The sequence below is a fragment of the Macaca fascicularis genome, chromosome 9, assembly GCF_037993035.2.
Source record: "Macaca fascicularis isolate 582-1 chromosome 9, T2T-MFA8v1.1".
NCBI lineage: Eukaryota > Metazoa > Chordata > Mammalia > Primates > Cercopithecidae > Macaca > Macaca fascicularis.
In genome coordinates this window covers 69325677-69350691 of record NC_088383.1, presented here as the reverse complement: position 1 = coordinate 69350691, position 25015 = coordinate 69325677, and the positions used below count along the sequence as shown (strand labels likewise).

General features: G+C 40.3%; 1 protein-coding gene across 25 annotated transcripts in view; it reads right to left on the bottom strand.

The window, feature by feature from the left end:
- Positions 1-25015, bottom strand: part of KCNMA1 (potassium calcium-activated channel subfamily M alpha 1) — a 759311-nt gene that overhangs the window by 234115 nt on the left and 500181 nt on the right. For all 25 annotated transcript variants that reach the window (XM_065520852.2, XM_065520843.2, XM_065520844.2 and 22 more), the window contains exons 6-7: positions 10435-10510; positions 1820-1895 (exon numbers count right to left, since the gene is read on the bottom strand). In XM_065520852.2, the coding sequence (XP_065376924.1) occupies positions 1820-1895; positions 10435-10510 (152 nt within the window). The remainder of the gene's footprint in view (positions 1-1819; positions 1896-10434; positions 10511-25015) is intronic.

Here is a 25015-nt window from a genome sequence, read left to right as displayed (position 1 = left end):
CCTGAGCAGGACACAAAGAAAGTGGAGAAGCAGCTGCAGGAAATGTCTTCCTGGCTGATTGGGACAGAGAGGGAAAGCAAGAAGGAAAATATCTCTAGGCCTTTTTTCTTCTTCTGGTAAAATGTCGGAAGCCAGCTAAAATTCAGGGCATTGCCTCTGGCCAGGTTTTAGAGCACTCTCTTCAAGGAAAGAGCCAGAGAGCCCTTCCCTGACCTTCCTCAATGGGTTTCTAAGGCCCAGATGGCCTGGCTCTGCCTCTCCCGCAGAAATTATAAACGCTTCCACAGGGGGCTTCTTCCTTCCATCAGTTTATCCAAAGAGTATATATGGGCCCTGCTTGTTCTGATTCAAATAGCATCTCTGGGATCTGGCCCTGCTCTCCCTCCTTTGCAAATTGCCAATGGTGGTCTTAGCCTTGAGGCTGCCAGAATCTTCCCAGGGGCTTGGAAAGTGAGCTCATGAGAACAGCTTGCACTGGCACAGTCTGTTAGACCAAGGGCTGGCAAACTTGTTCAGTTTTGTGGGCCACACAGGTCCTGGTCAACTTTGCAGAGGCAAAACTTCAACAAATGGGTGTGGCTGGATTTGGAGAGCTTTGGCCCAGGACTGCAGTTTCCCCACTTTCCTGTCCTTCCATCATATTTGATCTGCCAACAAGGCTAGGAGATGGGCAGGAAAGGTACTTTAGATACTCTCAGGAGAGAGGGAGCTGCAGGTCCAATTTTACTCAAATACGCCTGTGATCCACCCGCAGGGCCTGTGGACGGGTGCCTCTGCAAAATGTTTCCAGGGCCTGGCCTCTTTCACACATCAGTTTGTCCTCAATATGCCATTTTCACAAAAGTTTCCTGGTGAACCTGAAGGGACTTCACTAATACCAATAGTAAGGTGGGGTCATCATCTTATTAAAGACTACTATCTCCTCCACATTTGTGATTTGGGTGCTTGGTATTTGGTTACAGCAAGAATTAGGGTGATTAAGGTTGATTTTGGCCAAGAATGCCATCGGTATTAAGGGCTAGGCAGGAGACCCCAAATCTGGTGACTACGTGAGCCCCTGTGCCCCACCTTCTGTCATCCCAGGCCTGTCTTTCTTTGGGTGATAATTACGTAAATCCCACGTGTGTCCTTCTATCCCTTATGCAAACAGAGGCTCAGCCACCGGTGGTCAACTTTATCCAAAGTCTCATAGCTAGACGAGGCTCCTTCCAGTTGTAACAGTCTATGTTTGCATGAAACACACTTCCTACAATGGCTGTGCTCTTTAAAAGCAGGAGGAAAGTCTGCCTTCGGGTGGTGTGAGGGGCTTGACTCAATATAAGGCTTTAAAAGAGTCACTAATAAAAAAGAATTAACATTTTTGAGGTACAAATCAGACAAAATAATCAAAGATGGCTTTTTGTAAGGGGGAAGTAGAGAGAAATTGAGGGATCTGAATTTGTTGTTTACTAGGAGGTGTGGGTCAAACTTCCAATCTTGTCCCCAGACCTTTTCCAGGTGTTTGCTTAGGAAGCACTGCCATCTTGTGGCTTACTATAGTTCTTGCAGACAGAAGGAAAATTTACCAAAGCCCCCACACAATACCAATGAGCAATGAACGGAAAAATGCAGGTTAATAGTGCAAACATTACTCACCATTTGGAACTAGTTTGGGGTAAAAAGGTTGGAAACCCAGACAATTGTGTGGTTGCTTCCCATCTTCCTGTCTACAACTGAGGTGAAATTTCTTTCCAGCAAGAAAAATTTTAGGTAATAAAATGACTCAGAGAGGGTCTTGTTGCTGGCAAGCGAGAGCGCAAGGGTCTTCAAGGTTACTCACCAAATGGATGAACCCGGCTGCAGTCAGCCACGTGCTGATAAATATGGAGAGCAGATTCACCAGCTTGATGGAATTACTGTGCAAGAGACAACAAGCAAAATCCCCACATTACCAAGGGAAGGCCCTGCAGGGGCTATCTTACAGGGTAACAGCACCCGCTTAGAGGTAGAGGCTGCCACACCTAACTTCCAACCGTTTCTCCATTATAAGGGAATTCTGGAAGCTGGAGGAGCTGCTGGGATGAAGGTCAGGACAGAGCCTAGAGGAACGAATTTAACTTTGGTAAAAATTGACTTTTATTTTAAAAACTCTTCAAATCTACAGAAAAGTGGAAAGAACAGTATAATGAACACTTGTACGCTCTTCATTTAGACTGACCAATTATTAACATTTTACCACAGGTGCTTTATCTCCCTACATGCTTTTTCTCTTATTCCCCACACCCCCGCCGCTCTTTTTCCTTCTCTTCTTCTTGCCATGTATATATGTATTTTTCTCTCTCCCTCTTTTTTTTTTTTTTTTTTGCTAAACCATTTACCAATAAATCAGAGACATCATGGCACAAGCCCTAAATACTTTAGCACTCAACTCCTAAGAAGAAAAGCATTGCACAGCATAATCACAATACCATTGCACGCCTGAGAAAATTAAAACATAAAAATTCAGTAATGCTATTTAATATGCAGACCTTATTTAAATGTCTCCAGTTGCCCCAAAATTATGTTTATTTATTTATTTTTTTTATTTTCCCCTAGACCCAAGTTTCATGCACTGCATTTGGCTGTTAGGTGGCTTAAATCCAACTGTCAGGAAACAAGGACAGAGAGTAAGTATTTAGGCTTTACAGGCCATATAGACGTTGTCACAAATACTTAACTCTGTCACTGTGGCTTCAGAGCAGCTTTCGGACAACATGTACAGGAATAGATATGGCTTTGTTCCAATAAAACTTTATTTACAAAAACAGGCAGCAGGAATGGGTTATAGTTTGCCAATCCCAGCTTCAGTCTCTTTTAATGTATAAATGACACCACTCCTTTGTAATGACATTAGATTTTGTGTGAATCTAGGTTGTCTTCTATAATGTCCTATATTCTGGATCCTGCTTATTTACTTATTTATTTTTATTTTATATTTTGAGGTGAAGTCTCACTCTGTCACCCAGGCTGGAGTACAATGGTGTGGTCTCGGCTCACTGCAACCTTCGCCTCCCAGGTTCAAGCAATTCTCCTGCCTCAGCCTCCCAAGTAGCTGAGATTACAGGCACACGCCACCACACCCAGCTAATTTTTGTATTTTTAGTAGAGACAGGGTTTCACCACGTTGGCCAGGCTGATCTCGAACTCCTGACCTCAGGTGATCTGCCCACCTCGGCCTCCCAAAGTGCTGGGATTAGAGGTGTGATCCACTGTGCCCAGCCCAGTTTATTTTTAAAATAAATGTTATCGTGTATGTTTGAGGTTTACAACATGATATTATCTACCATCTCACATAGCTACGTTTTCGTGTGTGACAAGAGTAGCTAAAATCTACATATTTAACAAAAATCCCAAATACCATACAATTTTATTAACAATAGTCTTCATGTTGTACATTAGACCTCTAGACTTGATCATCCTACATAGCTCCCTACTTGAGTATTTCTGTTAAGCATCTCTGCGGGGATGGCATCACATCAGGATATCCCAGCCCAATGACTAGGCCCATTCATGTGGCTGAGGTGGAGATGCTAATGTCTCCACTGAGAGGTGCCCATTTCACTTTGTAATGAATATGCCACCTTGAGTGAGGCCCCGAGACTGCAGGAATATCCTGCTCCCCAACAACCTTATACCTAACAGCTTTAGTATCCACTGGTGTTCCTTGAGTGGATCAACTGGACCTTATGACATTTTGAGCTCCCTGAGAGCTGGGGACTTGTCTGTCTGGATTCCAGGAGCCCTGAGTCCCTGGAGCATAGCAGGCCCCGTGACTCTGCACTGAGTGCACTGGTCTCTGCCTCTGCTCTCTTCCTAAAGTGCATCCTGTTCACTCCCACTGGGGTATACCTGAAGGCTGCTGTCAGCAGGTCACTTCACTGTCCAAAGGCTTCTTGTTGACTAAAAGATGACATTCAAACTCTCTCCTTCCATTGTCAATACCTTGTGAAGTCTCAGTCTCTCCCACCACCACCCTTTCACATAAGCTCTTGAAACTGCCATCCCAGTTAAACCTATTTACTATAGCTATTGTCTACACTATTTACTCAACTCGAAAGCCTTTCCCATCTAGCCAAATATTCCCCATTCTTCAAAGCCCAGTTCAATCCCTACTGCTTCCTTAAAGTTGTTCCACCCACCTACAAGACAAAGTGACTTTCCCCGGCTCTCACCTCCAGCCATTCATCGGTAATTGATCCTACCGACTTAAGATGTCTTGTGTAAAGTTTTAGGTTGCTATTTGACTCTTGTGTTCCTTGCTGCATCTTGCAGAAAAGAACTCTCTTTTCTAGCTCTTGCATTTTCCCAGTAGTGGCTTAATGTAGCCTACAGTGTTGCCCAATCCATTAGTTTTGGTCAATTCATCTCTGTTACGACTTCCCTCTCTTACCTCTCTTTTGGAGAACCAATGATTTAAATTCTAGGCATTTAAGATCACAGTAATAGTATCAGCTAGCTTGTTTACAGTTCTTTCCCAGTGCTCACCACATGTGCCACCATCCTAAATGCTTTAGGATCACCTGTGCTTTATGTGTACTAAGCCATTTAATGCTCATAACAACACTCTTTCTTCTTCTATGGAACAGCACAGAGGAATCCACGGTCTTAGGTTTTCCCGAATTGATTCTGACAGTTCATGGAAAGGATAAACAGATACTTTCAACTTTGTGGGTGAGACTGATCTTTCGAGGTGTGTGGAACAACTTTCTTCTCATTCGAAAACTTGGGAAAACAACGAAAATGTCCATTCTGTCTCTCTTGGTCATTTCTAGAGTTTCCAGATTATAATAACTGCCAATATTTATGGAGCGCTTATTATGTGTTAGATGTTGTGTTGAGCAGAATTCCCTCCTACCTCTACCTTGTAAGTCCTCTAAGGTGTGCTCCAGCATTGGAAGGTAAGAAGTAGATGAAGAACAGATAGCCAGTGGCAAAGGGAGGGCTCTTAGGGAGGTGCGTGTTGTCCATTTTCTCAGGGGATCATTAAATACCAAGTGGCTTCACTTACATACTCCTGGATTCTTGGGACCTGAACACAGCAGTGTCCCACCAACAACCATGTGGGGTCCTCTTGAGATATTTAACCTATTGGGAGTCCGAGCCTCTTGGTGCTTTGGGAAAATGACCTAAATATGGTGATTATTAAACTCTAAATGATGGTTACAGTGATATTGGTAGTGCGTTAGGGAGCTCTTGCCATATGCAGAACATTTAACCATTGTTGCTAAAACAGTCCGTGTTTAGCTCTGAAATCTGATTATTTTTATGACATCAGTATTATCACAGATCCCTAGGTTTAGGCATTTGCTTTCTAAATGAAACACTATCACCACGCATCTGAAAGCTACGAGCAAAAGATGCAAGGTTAACCCCTGGTGGGCATTCTCCATACTCTGAAATGTGAACCTTGCCAGGTTAAGTAAGGCTCTTTGGGAAGAAAGAGTGGGGCATGCCAGGAGCAGGGCTGTGTGCTCTGCATGGCAAAGGTTGTGTATCTCTGCATGGAGATAGTCATAGCCTTCCTGGTCAAGCCTAGGGATCTGGGCCAAACATAAAGCTAGCAATGGTTAGAATGATTTGAATCATTCAGATTCTAGCCTGCTTCCTAAGCTTTGAGGGAGATTATGATTTTATCATGAAAACCTCACCCATCTAAAGTAAATCATTCTCATTTTTCCAATACAATTCCTGAGTCCCCATCCCATGAGTTCTAATTCACATCGATGGACACGGTGAAACATGATAGGAGAGGCACACGATTCTTGTAGATTAGAGACCTCTTTCAAGAAACAGTGGATGCTGCAAGAGAAGGTCTGGCTCCAAAGATTACAGCTGTAAACCCAGAGTTTCTGGGGCCTTCTTTGTTCTCTATATGTTTAACAAGACATGTTTCAGTTAACACAGAAAATGTCATGCACTTTGTACAAAGTGCACATTTGTCCCTGCTCTGCTTGTCTCTAATTTTTCTCTTTGTTTCTGATACTGCCAGGTGCTGCTGGCCTTGCTTTGTTTTACTGCTGTATTTGCTGGACAGATATAAAATACCCACCCCCTGAAAAGTTAACTGGACTGCACCACACTAACATAAATGGTCTGAACTATAACATGAGTGGAGCAAAGTGAAATTCTGCCAATCCAATCTCTTAATTATCTCTAGATCCCTCCTCCTCTCTCTGCCCCAATTTTCACTGCCTAAAGCCATGCCCTAATAGCTTTTCCCTGGACTACTGCCTGCTAATTGGTCTTATGGTCTATGAGGTCTTTGACGCTTCAGCCCCATTCCCTATACAACTGTTGGAATAGTGGATCTTTCTAAAATGTTAATCTAACCGCATTTCCTCTCTTGATTAAAATCCTTCAACAGCTCTCCTTTGTTCATGTAAAGTCTATGAATCTAAGAACCTGCATGATTTGGCCTCTCCCTGCACATCTCTTGCACTCTCCATATAGAATACTCTTCTTTACAAACTTTACCTTGGAGCCATTTCTAAGGTCATGTGAGTAGTAATGTTTTAATTTCAAAAACGCCTCCCAAAAACATATTGGTTAGGCATATGATGACTCATGCATATCATGGAATGCTATGTGGGAAACCAAAGGTGACGTAGTAGATATAATAGTTATGTCAAAGTAGTATGATGTGGAGGCAATCTTACTCTATCCTTTATGATTTTGTGTGTTATTGCAATGTTTACAATGAACATATTTTAAAAATTAGAGGAAACAGGCTGGGCACGGTGGCTCACACCTGTAATCCCAGCACTTTGGGAGGCCTAGGCAGGTGGATCACCTGAGGTCAGGAGTTCAAGACCAGCCTGGCCAACATGGTGAAACCCCGTCCCTACTAAAAATACAAAAAGTAGCCAGGCATCGTGGCGGGCACCTGTAATCCCAGCTACTTGGGAGGCTGAGGCAGGAGAATGGCTTGAACCCGGGAGACGGAGGTTGCAGTGAACTGAGATCGTGCCCAGCCTGGGCAACAGAGTGAAAGTCTATCTCAAAAAAAAAAAAAAAAAAAAAAAAAAAAAAAAGGAAGAAAGAAAAACTACACGAAACAATAAGGAAATTCCCATTTTGAAAAAAATTGCTGAGTGATCCATGTTTTAGTCATCAATATTTACCACAGTCAATAAGATGTGGAATTATAGCCTTTAAACACAGCTGCTGACTTTCCTCTGACAGTTGAATAAGTGTTCTAGCACCTGTACGTTAGATCTCCAGTTTGCAGAATAACTGAGGAACTGCCAAAACCTCAGATAGCGAGGGGGAGTCTCCTTGTCTCCCCTTTAATTGGCCCGTTTCAGGCTATGGAGTATTCTAGGCCCGCTGTGGGCTTGCAGCTTGGGAGAGGGCCCTGATGCTGGTCACATAACTGTGATCTGCCCGTTTCATCCTGTGCACTTTAATTTTCCTTCTGCTGCCTTCTTAATTCTTTATCAATCTTTCTGCCCACCGTATGCTTCTCTGCCTTGTTTCTTTCAGTTCTTGGCCCAGTGAGGCAGCCAAAGTACTGGAAATGAAACAGCAACTCCAAGTCATTATTTCAAATCACATTGCAAAGCCTCCATCCCTACGTAATGCCACAGATTGGCAGGAATTCACCACCCAAGAGCCAGACAAAATCTCCCTAAAGACGATTACATGGGTTCCCCAACCCACCCTCCTGGAAGGACCGCTGTGAAAGCAGCAGAGTATGGAAGAGTCATAGGAGAATTGCTGAAAGTCCAAAGCCCTACAAAAGCCTAGGCTGCACTTTCTCTGGGACAGAACTTTGGGATCCACACTTGGGGATGCCCAAAAGGAAGGAGCCAAGATTAGCCGGGCCGGCACCTGGAGAGAAAATGGCCTCAGAGAGTTGTCCTAGAGCTTCTAGACTTCTTACAATTACATGATATGTGCTTCTGTGCCTGGCGACCTGGCCTTTCCTACCCTCTTAACCTCATCCCCCTCTTTCTTATCACAGAACTCTTAATGTCCAGGAGTGCAGAATTACCCAGAGTTTCCCCAAGTGCCATGCTCTCAGACCAGTGTGCTGTTAGCAGCTTCCTTGATTAGAAGTCAACCCCCACCCTACCCCTCACATGCCCAGCCCCAAGAGGATGATACTTAGTTTTCTACAAGGCTTACCTAAAGGTAACCTTCTCCTTGAAAAGATCCTTGACTGCCCCACAACTCATGCCAAGCCCAGCTTAGTTACTCCCCTCTCAACCCATGGACATACTGACATCAACATTAACCACACCATCAGGCGGCCTGACCCCCTACCCAGCAAGTTCTCTGACAGCAGGACTCCTAGCACCCACCTTGCTGCTGACACCAATGGGTGCTCACTCCAGGCTTGCTGAATTACCTCAACCATCTGGTTATGACCATAAGTGAAGGGAACTCTGAAAACCCAGGTTGTGGCTTTGGGGCAAAAAGCACCCTCTAACAGCAAGAGTTTCATATAGTGTGAAGTGGGACACTGGAGAAAGGCTGTCTTGGGGCCCGGATGGCAGATGCCCAGCCAGCCTTCCACCCCGTGACTCTTCCCTAGGGCCATTCCCTCCCTCGTGCCCTGGCTGGCTGCTTCAGCTTTCCCCCTCTACACTGAAAGGAGGAAGCAACCATACTGTGCAGTAGGCAGGTGAGTTAACCACCGGGGATGCCACAGCCACTTCCCACATCCAAAGGAAAGAAAAGTGAGTGTACTAGCAGAAGGTCAGGAAAAAACATTCAGATGGTCCATCATTCTCTCAAGTCCTAAAACAGTCCAGGGAGTAGACAGTATTCCTCAGAGCAATGGAAACTTCTCAAAGCTGGCATCAGAGAATAAAAATTCCCTTAACATATGATGTGATTGTGAAACAGGGAGAGACAGACACTACCCGACATTAGAGAGTGTCACAAAACACCACCCCTACCAGAAAAATAAGTGTCTCTTAAGGACAAGGCTCTATGCTTGGTGCCGGGTACTCACCCATTCCACCTTCAAAACACAGTCTAGTGGAGTGAATCTGACATAGGTAAATATTGAAGAGATGCTAGCTTCATTGATCATTTACATTTCAAAAGTAATAATTAAAAGGCAGAAATCAAGGTTATTGGCACTCAGAAAAATATGAAGAAATATAATATTCACGTATATGAATAATATTACATTATTGCTAATAAATAGAGGACTGACACATTCTTATCTCAGGATAATGAACAGTAAAAGGCAGGAGGACATACTTTTAAAGACTTCAGTGCCATTGGATTCTCTTTTTCTTTTCAACTTGGCTAATAGAAAGTGAATTTGACCTCACAGTCACATAGATGAGCAGTCAGAGAGAGGAAACCAATTTGGAATTAAAGCAAAACAAAATAAACAAGCAGGGGAAAAAAACCACCAACACCCAAGGAGTAAAGCCAATCATAGGTTGAATTTGTTGGCTGTGTCAGATTCATTCAGGAAGCTGGGTCCCAGCCTGTGTTACCAGGAAAATGATGCTGAATCTAATCCTCCAAACTGCAGATATATTAATTACAAATCACAAAATATGGAGGTGTCCTGTTTTTAATCATTTATCAAATGTGTGAAGGGCAACCAAAGAGGAAATGGAACATTAGAAGTGAGCTTCTTAGAGTGTAATTTCCTAGAAGAGAAATTTATGGCCTGTACTTATTCTCCATTAGAGCACGTCTAACCTCTTTTATTAGTTTATTCATCAAGACAGCCCTGGTTTCAGGCCAGCTCTGCAAGCCAGCAGGTCATCAGGAAAGGGATCCTCTGGGGACTTTTCCTCCTGGTCCAGTTGCGTTTTCCAGATCATAACGCAGTTAACAGAAGTATTCATGGTGCATTCGGCAGGAGGTTTGTAGGTTTTCCCCCAAAAGGCAATTCACGGAGCAAGCCCCAAGGGCTATATGGATATAAAGTGAACATCTAAAATGTGCTTTGAAATGAAATGATTTTCTGTTTGCCGTATGAGGTTTGTGATTGCCTCTCACAGCATTGCTTCCATTGCCTTTACGACTGGGTTCAATTTCTTATTTAGTGATGTAATAAAGGGGCGATTTAGAATCTGGCAGCAAGGACTTCCCAATCAATGAGCAAATCTATCCCTCATTCACTGCGCGCCTCTCCCCGTGACACCGTGACTCTTATCTGGGCAACCCCACTGGGCACCCAGATATCAGCTATGTCCCTACATTCGTCCCCACTTCCCTGCATGCACAGCTGTTGCTCTCTTTTCACCACATAATTCCCTGGCCCTGCAGAAGAGAGCAACCCAAACCCTACTCTGGGTTTTCTCTCCCTCTCCGTGTTAGATCACTCTTTTTGTGAATAATATAACTATTAATAACGTCATTGTGATGAAAGCAAGCACACCTGATATTTGCAACTTGGCATAGGGGACTGGAAGGAAAAAAATATGACAAAGAACATCTTACCTTGTTTTAAGAATATTCAGAAACTGCAAAATTTCTGAAAACTGTATCAGTCTCAGAGCTCTTAAAAATCTCAAACCTGGAAAAAAGAATGAAATAGAGATGCATTATTTTCAATGCGTGGTTTTAATGTTCACAGTCTGCCATTTGATTTACAGTTCCCAAGGGTCGAAGGCATGGGAAGTTCTTGCAGAAGATAAACCAGCTGGTACCTCGGACATATTCCTTCATTCTGATTCTTGACTGGTTTAATCTCGACTGGTAAATGGACTTTCTCTTTATAAAGGTGGCCTGTTCAAAACCTCTTTAGAGGAAGGGCTCGTGGGGAGAAGCCAGGTTAATGAGACTTTTCATTTAGTGATCTCTGATTGAAAGCACTGTTTCTAAGTCACCTAGTTGTCTGGCAGGATTTTGTCTCTGAAAAATCCTAGGAATTGTTATTGCTCAGGGTAACCCTTGCGCTAAGAGCAGATTGAGAATAAATCGGATAACCTTATGTCTTTGATGGATTTTATTTTTTATCTTTATCTTCAGCCCTGATAAAATGAAGAGTACAGCCCACAGTGTTATCTGTTTTCTATAAACTTCTATATTTTCCTCCCAATAAAAAAAAAGATTGGTAAGATATCACATCCCACAACTTCTGGATTCAAAATTTATATAGTTCCCCGTTTATTAAGTGTTAAGATAAATGGTTTGTCCTTTCTAAATCAACGACCTCTCTTGAATGGAAAAGAAGCATCAGTGTTTAGGTGGCAGAAGAGAGATGGAGAAGGAAAACACATCAAGCACATTTTAAAAATGTAAATTATTATGTTTTAATAGCTAAGAGTGAATTATATTTCTGCTCAGGTGAAATTCATGAGTCAAAACATTCAGAGTCAGTCCTGGGCTATAACAATCTGGCTATCATGCAAAGAAATTACTTACAACATGCTGGTTTATCATCGCGTTGAGACACATTGAATGTCACACCCACTCCCAAGGGGATTTTCTTTTGCGGACTTTCTAGAAGCATTTTATGAAGCACCACCACGTGCCAAAGGCAGTGCGAAGCCTTCCAGCGCACGGAGTTGACAGACAACTCCACACCCGTGGGTGGGGCTTTGTTCTCCCACACCTGTGAGCCAGTAAAAGGCAGCCTAGGGCACAGCAGTGGGAAGGAATCCTTACTACCTTCTACTTGAACAAGGAGTACGCTAATGGCGCCCACCGTGGAGCTGTTTAGGTAATAAGGGAAAATTAACTGAAAGCTCATGGGGTGGGGGGAAATCTGACTGTACAAGGAAAGAGGAAGAAAAGGATTGGCTCAAAAAAAATAATTTCTCATCTGAAAAGGATTAACCATCATGAACAGAAGACTTTTTTTTTTTTTAAACATTCTCCTTCTATGCCAAATAATACTTATATAACTTTTATTAAATAGTTGCAGAGATGAGACGGGATGTTGATGAAATAAAAAGGCTCACGGCCAAAAGCACAGTCGTAACTGAGCTGATGAAAGGCTGACTTTGCACTGCTGAAAACCGATCACGGCGAGGAGTACAAAACTAAGAAGTCATCTCAGAAAGCAGAGAAAATAAGGGAAAGGGAGAAGAAAAAAAGATGAAACTTCAGAAAATAGGAACAGTGTAGATCATAGAGATCCAACCATGGATAAAATGTGTTTCAAAGGGAAGTCCAAACAGCACATTGATCATAAGCAAAGGCCAGGACATAACAGAAAAGAACTTTTGAGATACAAAAAAATGGAGACTAAAAGGTGAAATGAAGGATCAGCTTTTAGATACCAATGCCGAGAAGCATCTGGCTTTTCATTTTCACATTTCAAGTATTAAAATCAAGCAATAAAAATAAACCATCAGTGTTGATGGGGTTATTTACCGTTAATGTAACTAAGATCATTATATTTAACAATAAGTGTTAAATGGCAATTGGGCAATTCTCAGAATTTTTAGACAAACAGAATCCAACCCAAGATTTTTATACCCAGTCAAGTGGTTGTTCAAGAATAAAAGTAACAAAAAAACCATTTAAAATTCTAAGGTCTCAAAAAATACATTGTTTGCTCAGTGTGCGCGTAAAGTTTCCAAAGAGATTCACAAGGCTTGCTAAATTAGAATGGGAGGGGGCAAGGGCTGGAACTTAAATTTATAACAGACTCTACTGCTGGTCCTAACCTTCCAGCCCAACCTACACTGTTATCTCATACCAGTATCACTGTCGCATATTGCTGAGCTAAAACGACACATTTAGAAACGTGGAGTAGAAGGCGACTGGCAGTTAGCACTGAAACTATCAAAGATAACAACGCTCTTCCATGTTCACCAAGGGATACATTCCAAGACCTCCCAGTGGATGCCTGAAACCTCAGATAGTGCCAAATCCTATATGTATCGTATATACACACCTATGGTAAAGTTTAACGTATAAATTAGACACAGGAAGGGATTAATAATGACAATAATAAAACAGAACAATTATGACAATATGTACCAGCATCACTATACTTGTGCTTTGGGGCCATTATTAAGTAAAATAAGGGTTACCTGAACACAGGTAACATGGGTTACAGCAAGACATGGGTCTGCCCACTGAAGGACACTGAGAGACTAATGGCCAGGGGGTGCAGACGGCACGGATGTGTCGGACAAAGGGAGGATTCTTGTCCCAGATGGGGCCAAGCGGGACAGCATGCAACTTAAAACATATGAATTGTTTATTTCTGGAATTTTCTATTTAATATTTTCAGACTAAAGTTGTCTGGGGGTAACTGAAACCTCAAGAAGCAAAACCATAGGTAAGAGGCACTCCTGTAGAAATACACGCTAGCAATGTATTAGCTGCTTAGGGTTTAATCCTGAAAATTATGTGTGTGCATAGATATACTTTTATTTATGAAACTAAAAATAGAATACAAACAACCTAAACTTCAAACTGGATTTCTTCTTTTTATCTTTAAATGATGGTGTTTGTATCGTATATCCGTTGGTGATAGGCAGCTTGCCACATTTGAGTGAGTCATGCAAATATAGTAGAATAAAAGCTTTTCTTTTAATTAAGGTGCATGAAAGTAAAAGGGAGGAAAGAAATGAATGCAGAGCCCACAGGGTCCTATACTCTTGCTAGAGACAAACTGCAGATCTAGCTCTGAGCACCTTCTTAACAAAAGCAAGCAGGGAGACAGGATAAGATTAATAGTGTATACATAAGAGAGAAAACAAACTGGCTTGCAGGAGAATCATTTATTTTTCCCAACATGGAGACCAGAGGGAAATGTCTCCTTGCAAAAGGGATCCAGGGTGATGCAGGAACAAGACCCCTGTGGGCTGAACAAGGGTGGCCTTTACTTATTTGACTGTCTCATACTGGGCATTTTTATGGCACTGAGTTTCATTAATGCAAATGAGTCAGTGAAGTTCTCCATAGGTTAAAAAAGTCCATCTACATTTTATCCTCAGATCAAGCCAGACTATCTGGGGAAATGGTTGGTCTTTCAGGAATCATTCACAATAGCTTCTGTATTTTCTTACTCTGCTAATAAAGACATACTCAAGACTGGGTAATTTATAAAAGAAAGAGGTTTAATTGACTCACAGTTGCACACGGCTGGAGAAGCCTCAGGAAACTTACAGTCATGGCAGAAGGGGAAGAAAACACATCCTACTTCACATGGTGGCAGGAAGGAGAAGTATCCAGCAAAAAGGGAAAAGCCCGTTATGAAACCATCAGATCTTGTGAGAACTCACTTACTATCACAGGAACAGCAGCATAGGGGTAACTGCCCCCATGATTCAGTTACCTTCCACAGGGTCCCTCCTACAACATGTGGGTATTATGGGAACTACAATTCAAGATGAGATTTGGGTGGGGACACAGCCAAACCATATCAGCTTCCTAACCGCTTTCTGCCCTGGACCCCTTATGGTCTCTACTCAGAAGCCTTCAATGCCCCCCATTTCACACAGAGTAAAAGTCAAAGTCCTCCAACAGCTTAAAGCGACACCACCCCACCACCAGCACTATCTCCTTTTGGATCTGATGGCTTCCTACTGCCACTCCTACTACTGTCCGCTGATCTGGCAGATGTCTTCAGTGAGCCTTGAACACACAGGCATGCTACTGACCCAGGACCTCTGCACATGCAGCCTCTCTGCCTGGAACGCTGTTCACCAGATGCCCACATGGCACACTCCCTCACCTCCTTCAGGTTCTTACTCAATGTCCTTTGATCAGCGTGACTTTCCCTGGCTACCTGACCTAAACATGTAAATCCTTCCACACCACCCATACAACTCCCTATCCTCTTGCCTGCTTTACTTTTCTCCTCAGTATGAAGCACTGGCATCTCCATTATGTGGTTACTTTCTGTCTCCCTCTCTGTAGCATCAGCTCTATGAGGGGAGGAGCTGATGTCTGTTTTGTTCAGGGCTATATTTCCAACATCGAACATAGTATCTGGCATACGGTGAAGGTTCAATAAATCCTTGTTTGAACTGAATGAGTGAATCAAAGTTTTGAGAAAGAATTAGATGGCAGAGTTAAAGGTTAGATAATCCACATTCAGAACTCTGAGACTATACGTCACCTACTAAAGGGAAAAGCCACAAGCCCTGCAGGGTCCCCTGAGAGAGGTCAGGGCTGCACTCTTAGGAAGTAGAAAGTAGCCTCATCAGGGAAAAGCCTTAACCAATGACCGCTCTGGCTATACCCAGAAAGAGCCCAGAAGACTATAGACAGCGACTTCAGGCTAAGAGAGGAGACCAAGAAAAGCGAGGTGAGAGGGGGAACTCTTTGGTGATAAGGATTCATCTCCTCTGTTTTATAATACCTTTTATTATTTTTATTCTATAAAATATCTGAAATAAATGATTTTCTAAGGCAACACAAAATAGCTATAAATAGAGTTGTGAAGAAGAAAATGTGTATGTACCAAAAGCCAGGAATTATATGCCCTCCACAAAAGTTTTCAGGTTCAGAGAGTTTTACAAGTGAGGTTTTTACACTTTCAAAAAATGGTAAACTTCTCTATCTATTCACTATTATATGATCAAGTCTTAAAAATGGACTTATCTATGTTTTCCCATGATCTGTATTGGTTTAGAAAGTTGGCATTACCTGAACACAGGTTCCCCATGCATTTTTTTTTTAATGGCAAGCTTATCACACTAATGACTGATAACAATAATCCTAAATAAAATACTAGGGTATCATATTAATGATTAAATGAATAAAAGACATGAGCTATAGCGGATGCTGTAGGGTACAGCCCAGATCCCCTCTTCAGGGATCTTATTTGTCCCGGGCTGTTGAAGAGTGACCTGCTAAAGGCTCACAGCTAGTCCCTTCATGAGAATTGCCCTCTGCTACAAGGAGCTGCCTCACCTGGGGCTACATCCCCTGTCGGTGGTGGTGCCCCCCACCACCCCAACACACACACAAAGGCTGGCTGATATAGGAACAAAGGTCGGCTGCCTTGCCTTGATTTGGGATAACTCTGAAGGGCCATCTAGTGGCACTGCTCCCTGTGGGATGGGCTGAGGCTTCCCAGGCAGTTGCACCCAGCCTGAGTTCTCCACCCCTATTCCCTCACAGGCATGGGCATTAAATCCTACCCTGGTGATCTGCATAGCGGAAGACCAAGCATTCTAAGAGTGCATGTGTGCATACTAGAGGCACTCAGTAAATGGTGATTTCATCATATGAAGGTGGAGAATTACAATAGCATAGAAGTGTACACACGCCACAGAAAAGTCATCAAAATGGACTAGAAAGCCCAGAAACACACCACATACACATACACGCAGAGTATATATAGTGTTACTGTTATTTTAAATTACTGGTGAAATGATGATGTTGACAATGACATCAATCTATTATTATTATTGATGATCTAGTATATTAAATTACTTACAAACACTAAAACTTCTAACTGTATCTTTTTTAAAAAAATATACATACAACAGAAGAAAATAGCTAAGGAGAAACAAGCGAGACAGTGTATTCAGCACAGTTTGAAAGCAACAGAGCCAGGCTTCACCCCAAAATGTGACAAACTCCAAGCTTGTAGTCTCTGCCCCGTACAGACTTCAGCCAGTCAGCTCCAATTCAGACATTAGGACTCAAGCACGCACTTCCCCCCACCCCTTTTTTTTTTTTTTTTTTTTTTTTTTTGAGACAGTCTCACTCTGTCGCCCAGGCTAGAGTGCAGTGGAGTGATCTCGGCTCACTGCAAGCTCCGCCTCCCGGGTTCACACCATTCTCCTGCCTCATCCTCCGGAGTAGCTGAGACTATAGGTGCCCGTCATCACTCCTGGCTAATTTTTTTGTATTTTTAGTAGAGACGGAGTTTCACCGTGTTAGCCAGGATGGTCTCGATCTCCTGACCTCATGATCCGCCCACCTCAGCCTCCCAAAGTGCTGGGATTACAGGCGTGAGCCACCGCGCCCGGCCTCAAGCAAGCACTTTCAAGACTTGTGATACATCTTGCCAACTTGTCCTCACAATTAGCATTCCCTTCAGTATGCAAATGCTCTTTTGCCTGCATTCCCACTGTATTGAGTACTGTGATAGAGAAAATACGAAGGAAGGAAGGAAGGAAGGAAAGAAGGAAGGAAGGAAAGAAAGGAGGGAGGGAGGGAGGGAGGGAGGGAGGCAGGTCAAGAATCCCAATTTGAGGCCAGGCATAGTGGCTCATGCCTGTAATCTCAGCACTTTGGGAGGCTGAAGTGGACTGATCACTTGAGGTCAGGAGTTCAAGACCAGCCTGGCCAACATGGTAAAACCCTGTCTCTACCAAAAATACAAAAAATTAATCAGGTGTGGTGGTACGTGCCTGTACTCCCAGCTACTCAGGAGGCTGAGGTAGGAGAATCGCTTGAACCTCGGAGGTGAGGTTGCAGTGAGCCGAGATCTCACCACTGCACTCCACCCCAGGCAACAGAGTGACAGTCCATCTCAAAAAAAATAAAAAATTAAAAAAAAAAAGTTAAATAATTCCAATTTGATAGACCCCAAATAAGAGCTCATGGCTGTTTTATTTTGCTTTTCTATCTTAACAAATGAAACTAAAGATTTTTTCATATAATTATTAGTCATTTTATTTTCTTCTCTAAAGTGCTTTAGAATGGCCTTGCCAGTCTGCCGGTGTATTTATCTTATTTGTAGTAATATACTTGTGTTCTTATATAAAGAAGATTTTGTATACCATATAGTATTTCCCACCATTCTTCATTCTTCTCAATTTGGCTAAAAATGTTTTTCTTACTGTCAAATTTTACTTAAGGTGGGTTTCTTTCCCCCTGAATTCTAAAATATATCGATCTTTCCATCAAGTTCCCTCTTTCCATCATGTTCCCTTTTTTTAATATCCAAAAAGAGGCTGTCCCCATCATACAGATATATATATATGTATATTTACTGCATCTATATATTTTTTCTTTGTACTTTTAGGGCACTGGTTCTGAACTTTAACTGTACATTTAAATCACCTGGGAAACTTTCAGAATTGTTGACACCTGGGTCTCAGCACCCCCTACCCACATTCTGATTTAATGGGCCTGGGGTACAGTCAGGCAGAAGGAGTTTTAAGGCTCCGGAGTGATTCCCATGAGCCATCCAGGGTGAGCAGCATTGCAAACTTAAATCAACATACAGTAAATATTAATAAATATTTTAGATTCTGTCACAATGACTCAACTTTGCTGTAAATAATAGGAAAACAAATAGGTGTGACCATATTCCAGTAAAATGTTACTCATATAAATAGGCCATGGGCACTAACTTGCTATGCTTGCTTTGGAGGAATGGGATTCAAATCCATTGTGCACATGAATCACCTGGCATGTGTACACATCCGGATTCTGACTCAGTGGGTCTCAGATGGGGTCTGATACTCCGCATTTCTAATAAGTTCTAAGCTGTTGTCGATGCTGTTGGTCAGAAGACCACACTTTGGGAAAACAAGGCTGCAGGGCAGTGGTCCCCAGACTTCTCTGCCATTGCAATCCCCAGAGGATTTTAAAGCAACACTGGGGCCTGCCTCCCACCAGATTCAGCGGGTCTGGGATACAAGCTGGGCATCAGAATTTTTATAAATTCTGATTTGAATATGCAGCCAAGTTTGGGAACCAGTGGTTCCGAATATATTTTCTTTAACTTTTAACTTGTTAATCCATTTTGATGTATTTATTTATTTTGGTTAACAGTGTGGCAAAAGGACCAAGCTTTATTTTTCTAATCAAGAAGATTCTAATGTACAGCCAGATGATGGATGATGATGGGTCCAGAGTACAGCCAAGTTTGGGAATCACTGCTTTAGAGTATCTTTTATTTTCTTTTTGTAACCTCTAACTTGTAAATCCATCTTGATGTATTTATTTATTTTAGCTAGTAGTATGCCAAAAGGAGAATGCTTTATTTTTTCTCCAAATAGCAAATTTCCCTTAACCCGAGTAATCACTTGAGTAATTTAAAACCAGTAATCTATCCACTAAGCACACTACCAGTCTATTTAAATCAATTTTAAGGAACGTACTGGCTAACTGGAAGTTAAATCAATAATACAATAAGAGATTACTTATAAAATAAAGCATTCAGCTTAAGATTTTGGAGGAAAAGTAGTCCTGACAATAGGAGAAAGTTGATTTTTTAGTTTAGCGTTTATGACTAAATAACCAGAAAACCAACAAATATGAAAAAATTTTTTAAAATCTGTAGAACTTTATGGGAGGAAACAATAGCAACAAGAAAACAAATAACATAAAATAAAGTCCTGGCTGATACAATAAAAAAAGAAAAAAATTTATCCACAATGATATACTAATAAATCTGTGAAAAACCTCAGTGAGGGGGATGGCTTTCTGCAAAAGATAAACTTTGAAACTTGATATACACAAAAAAGAAATCCATTATAGGATAACAATTGAGATATAAATTGAAATATATATTAACAGCTTCCCTTAAAGAATCTGTACCCATATATAATTTATGATTAAATTATAAAACATCCATTTCATTAAAATTCTAAACTGTTTCATAATACAATACGAGACGGAAAGCTACTAACTTATGTTATAAAATAAACATAAACTGGGGACCAAAAACTGACTCTCAAAGCACAAAAATAAAATAGAAATGGCCCCCAACTTACAATGGTTCAGCTTATGATTTTCTGACTTTTCAGTGGTGCAAAAGTGATACCCATTCATCAGAAACCATACTTTAAGTACTCACACAACCATTCTGTTTTTCACTTTCAGTACAGTATTCAATAAATTACACTACATTTTCAGCACTTTATTATAAAATAGGCTTTGTGTTAGATGACTTTGCCCAACTGTAGGTAATGTAAGTGTTCTGAGCATGTTTAAGATAGGGTAGCCTCAGCTATGATGTTTAGTAGGTGATGGGTATTAAATGCATTCTCAAACTTAAAATATTTTCAGTTTATGATGGGTTTGTGAGGATGTAACCCCATGGTTAAGTTGAGAAGCATCTGTATCACTAAGATCATAGATGCCAAAATTCTATATAAAAGACCAATATAAATAATTCATCAATGAATTAAAATGATAATCCAGAGCATTCTAGTTAAACATAGCAGATGGATCACAACAGTTTATCTCTGCCTCCTCTCAAAACTTCACTAAAGTAATACAAATGTTGGGGGGGTAGGAAACAGCAAAATCCCACAAGAACAAAAAGAATGGAAGAGGAGATTACAACACATAAGAGACAAAGACAAAATGTTGGTAGATATTCTGTTAGAAACTGACTTGGCGTACATATATATTTATTTATTTATATTTACATAAATATATACATATATTTTCCATGTATATATTTCCATAATGAGAAAGAAAGACATATACATACACATGTATATATCTCCACAATGATAAACAGAATATTAAGAATGTCTTTGGTCAATACATAGAGACTGAGGTTGGTGGAGGGGGTGGGGGATGCAGAGATCACAATGAAGAAGAAAACAACCATCCAAAAGGTGAAATGAAGTGGCTGACCCTGGGAAGAGGGAGGCTGTGACAACGACACTGATTGACTGGGGTGCCAAACAGGAGTAGCCAGCACATGGCAGCAAGTGCCTACAATTGAGGTGTTAAAATAGAGCAATATCCTGAGTAAACTGTAACTCCTAGAAGAAACACACTGTCTCCACAGCTGTAAGACCAGTTACCGAATAGAAATACACCAAATACACCATAGCATATCTCAGTACCCCCCAGATAAACTGCAACACACAAAGACAGCATTCACATATAGGCTAATAGAAAATCTCAAATGCAAAGATAAGCACAAAACAGGCCAGGCACGGTGGCTCACGCCTGTAATCTCAGAACTTTGGGAGGCTGAGCAAGACTCTGTCTCAACAAAAAAAGACAAAACATATAACCACATGGATGAATCACACAGGCATAACATCGAGAGAATGAGGCCCGACACAGAGTCACTCTGTACAACCCAGTTATATGAAGTTTAGAACAGAGCAAAACTGATATACGGTCAGGAGAGTGGTTACCTTTGTGGGGTGTGGTGACTGGAAGGTTGCCAGGAGAAGGGATGGAGGGTGGGGGAGCGGGAAATAATGTCTGTTTCTTGAGCTGAACGTTGGCTTCGCAAATGCATTCTCTTCATGAAAATTCATCCAGCTATTGCCAGGCTCAGTGGCTCACGCCTGTAATCCCAGCACTTTGGGATACTGAGGTAGGCGGATCACTTGAGGTCAGGAGTTTGAGACCAGCCTGGTCAACATGATGAAACCCTATCTCTACTAAAAATACAAAAATTAGCTGGGCGTGGCGTGGTGGCAGGCGCCTGTAATCCCAGCTACTTGGGAGGCTGAGGCAGGAGAATCGCTTGAATCCGGTTGCAGTGAGCTGAGATCGTGCCACTGCACTCCAACCTGGGCAACAGAGCGAGACTCAGTCTCAAAAAAAAAAAAAAGAAAAGAAAAGAAAAGAAAAGAAAGTAAGAAAGAAAAGAAAAGATAAGCACAGAATAAAGAATTGCCAAACATTTGAGGAAAGGCAACTTTCCTTCAAGAAACGCATGTATTATACCTCAGGCCAACTGACCCTTAAGGATACAACATTAACAAAGCATTAAACAAAAATTGCTTAAAAAATTTTTTTTGAAAAATATAAAGAGTTGTGAAAAAATATCTCAACTCAAAAAATCAACTAAATATCTTAGCAATTAAAATTTTGAACATCGAAATCTTAAAAGGCCAACTTAATAGAAGAATGGCCATAGCCACACAGCAAAGTAGAGGGTTGGACTGTCACATAGCCATCTTCATGCAAAGGGGCACAGGAACGAAAAGTGCAAAAGTAAAACTAAGAGATCCAGAAAACAGGAATAAAGTTTTCAATATCCATGTAATTGAGTTGCCAGAAGGAAAAAATGAAGGAAATAGCAGGAAACATTTTAAATAACATTAAAGTTTCCTAGACCAAAAGAATGACTTGTATCCTCAGATTGGAAAGGTCTTTTAACGGTCCAGCAGGTTAAATTTTAAAAGACCTAAGTCCAAGTATATCGTGGAGAAATTTTATAACATCAATGTGAAGAAATAAATCCCTTCAAAGCAACAAGAGCCAAATTATTGTCACAATTCTCCTGGCTTCACTGGTTGCAAGAAAACAAAAGAAGGATATCTTTACAATTCTCAGGACAGATTAATTTGAAGCAAGTAACATATACTTAGCCAGCTGAAAGAAAAATAAATCCAAAAGAAGTGAGATACAAGAAGCAACATGGAAAAGATAAAAGTAATGGATTTGTTTATGTGTTGACTGAGTATGTTTTAAATGAATAAATAATAACAATGATCTAAAATTAAAATCTCTGGAAATACATAGAAGACAGAGGTGTGAAGGAGAGAGGGCAATAGGAAAAAGAAAGGTGTGCAGAAGTTCTTGTCTTGATAGGATACAATCAATCATATATATTCACAGAAAAAAATTAGTTTAAGTATATGTATCAAAACCTTAAGGATATAAATTCCATAGCCCAGAGGAAAAAAAAAGAGAACAAAGGAATTTAATCAAATGGAGAAAAGTAAAAAAGAACAAAAACTTTAACCCATCCAACAAAAAGGGGAAAAAAAGAAAAGCTATATTAATCAGAAAACACAGTTACAATAGTAAAAGAGCCCAAATATATTTGCAATCATAATAAAATAAAATTATAATTACTTTCACCTATGGAAAGACAGAGATTCACGTGATGTGAAAACAACAACAATAACAAATTCCAGATGCATGCTATTTAAAACACATACATTGTAAACATGACACACAGAAAAGTTAGAAACGAAAGAATGGAAATTATGTGCCTGGCAAATGCTGACAACAGAGGAACAAATAGAGCAATGATTATATCAAATAAAGCGGAAGCTACTGCAAAAAAATTATATAAAATTAAATATAAAAATTATATTAAAAAAGAATTAAAAGTAATAGCTCATATTGATAAAAGGAACAATCCACCAAGAATATGTAACTAAAAAATAAACTTTATACACCTAAAAGTATTACTTTGAGATAGATAAAGCAAATATGACAAGAATGCACAAATATCGGATATTTAAGTAGCATTTAATCCCTTGGGATATATTCATATCTATATGTGTCTGAATGGATGGGCAGAAAGACACACACATATATTAGTAAACCAGGAACACACATTCTTTAATAACAGCCATGAGCAGTCTCAAAAACTGACCACATATTAGGCCACAAAGAAATTTCATCAAAATCTAAAATGCAAAAATCATCTAAGTCACATTTACCACAAAACAATAGAATAAGAAAATAATAAAAGAATGGCAACAATGACTAAGCAGTAGAGAAATAGACTCTATTATATCAGAAGAATTTTATAGACAATAAAGAGGTCATCACAAATCAAAAGGAAGACAGGCATCATTCAATGATGGACCTCATACCATAATGGAAATAAGTTTGAGATGAATTAAAAAGTAAATATGGATAACACAGGACAGAAAAGTTGAGGAAAATGTAGGTATATATTTTTAGCCCTCTGAAAAGAAGAATTTCTAATTTCAGATGTAAAAGTAGTCACACAATCTTTGAAATATAGGCTCTGCCACCACCATATAAACATCAAAATTCTGCATGTTAAAAATCATAATGAAGACAATACCCAATGAAAACATAATCAAATATGATACAAAAAGGACAAATTCTTTGTAATGTGAAAAGCATGTATGTAAAATACTATATCATTATTTGATAAGTAGGCAAAAATCATGAACAGGTACATTATGAAGTAGAAAATATGAATAGTAAATAATCATTAAATAAATTAATTAAATGAAACCATTTATGCTAACTTGGTTCAAATTAAAAAAATGCACACCATATGCAAAAACCAAATCATAATGAATTAATGACTTAAGATTCAAAACTGTGAAACTACTAGAAGAAAACATTGAGAAAGAGCCCCATGACAATGGTCTGGGCAATAATTTTTTGGAAATGGCCCCTAAAACTCAGACAATAAAAGCAAAAATGGACAAAGAGGATTACATCAAACTAAAAAGCTTGGCCCAACAAAAGAAAGAATCAATGGAGTGAAGAGACAGCCTACAGAATGGGAGAAAAATATTTGAAAACTATACATCTGATAAGGGTTTAATATTCAAAATATATAGAGAACGCAACTCAATAGCAAGAAAGCAAACAGCCCAATTAAGAAATGGGCAAAGGATATTTCTGAATATATTTCTCAAAAGGAGAAATGCAAACAGCCAACAGTAAATGTTTAAAATGTTTGGCATCACTATTTATCAGGGAAGGGCAAATTAAAACTACAATGAACTATCACTTCACACCTGTTAGAAGGGTTATTATCAAAAAGACAAAAGGTAAGTGTTGGTAAGGATGTGGGAAAAAGGAACGCTTGCACACTGTTGATGGGAAGGTAAATTAGTACTATTTTCCTTTATGGAAAATGGTAAAAAGGTTCCACAAAAACCCAAAACTAGAACTACCATACAATCAAGCAACCCCACTACTGGGTATATATTCAGAGGAAATGAAATCAACGTGCTGAAGAGATGTCTGCACTCCCACGTTCTTTGCAGCACTATCCCTAATAGCCAAGGTACAAAATCAACCTCAGTGTCCATCAACAGATGAATGAATACAGAAAATGTGATATATGTACAGAATGGCATACTATTCAGACATAAAAAGAATCAATCCTTTCATTTGCAACAATGTGGATGAACCTAGAGTTTATGTTAAGTTAAATAAGCCATGCACAGAATGACAAATATCACATGACCTCACTCATATAAAAAAGCTGATTTCATAGAAACGGGCTGGGGTGGTTGGAGGGAAGGGTGGTTGGGTAGATGTTGGTCAAAGGATACAAAATGTCAGTTAAATAAGAGAAATAAATTCAAGATATCTACTGTATAACATGGTGACTATAGTTAATAACCATATAGTATTCTTGAAAAATGCTTTAAAAATGTAAAAATAAAAGAAATGCAAATTAAACAAAAATAAGTAAGCATTGTATTTATTCTAC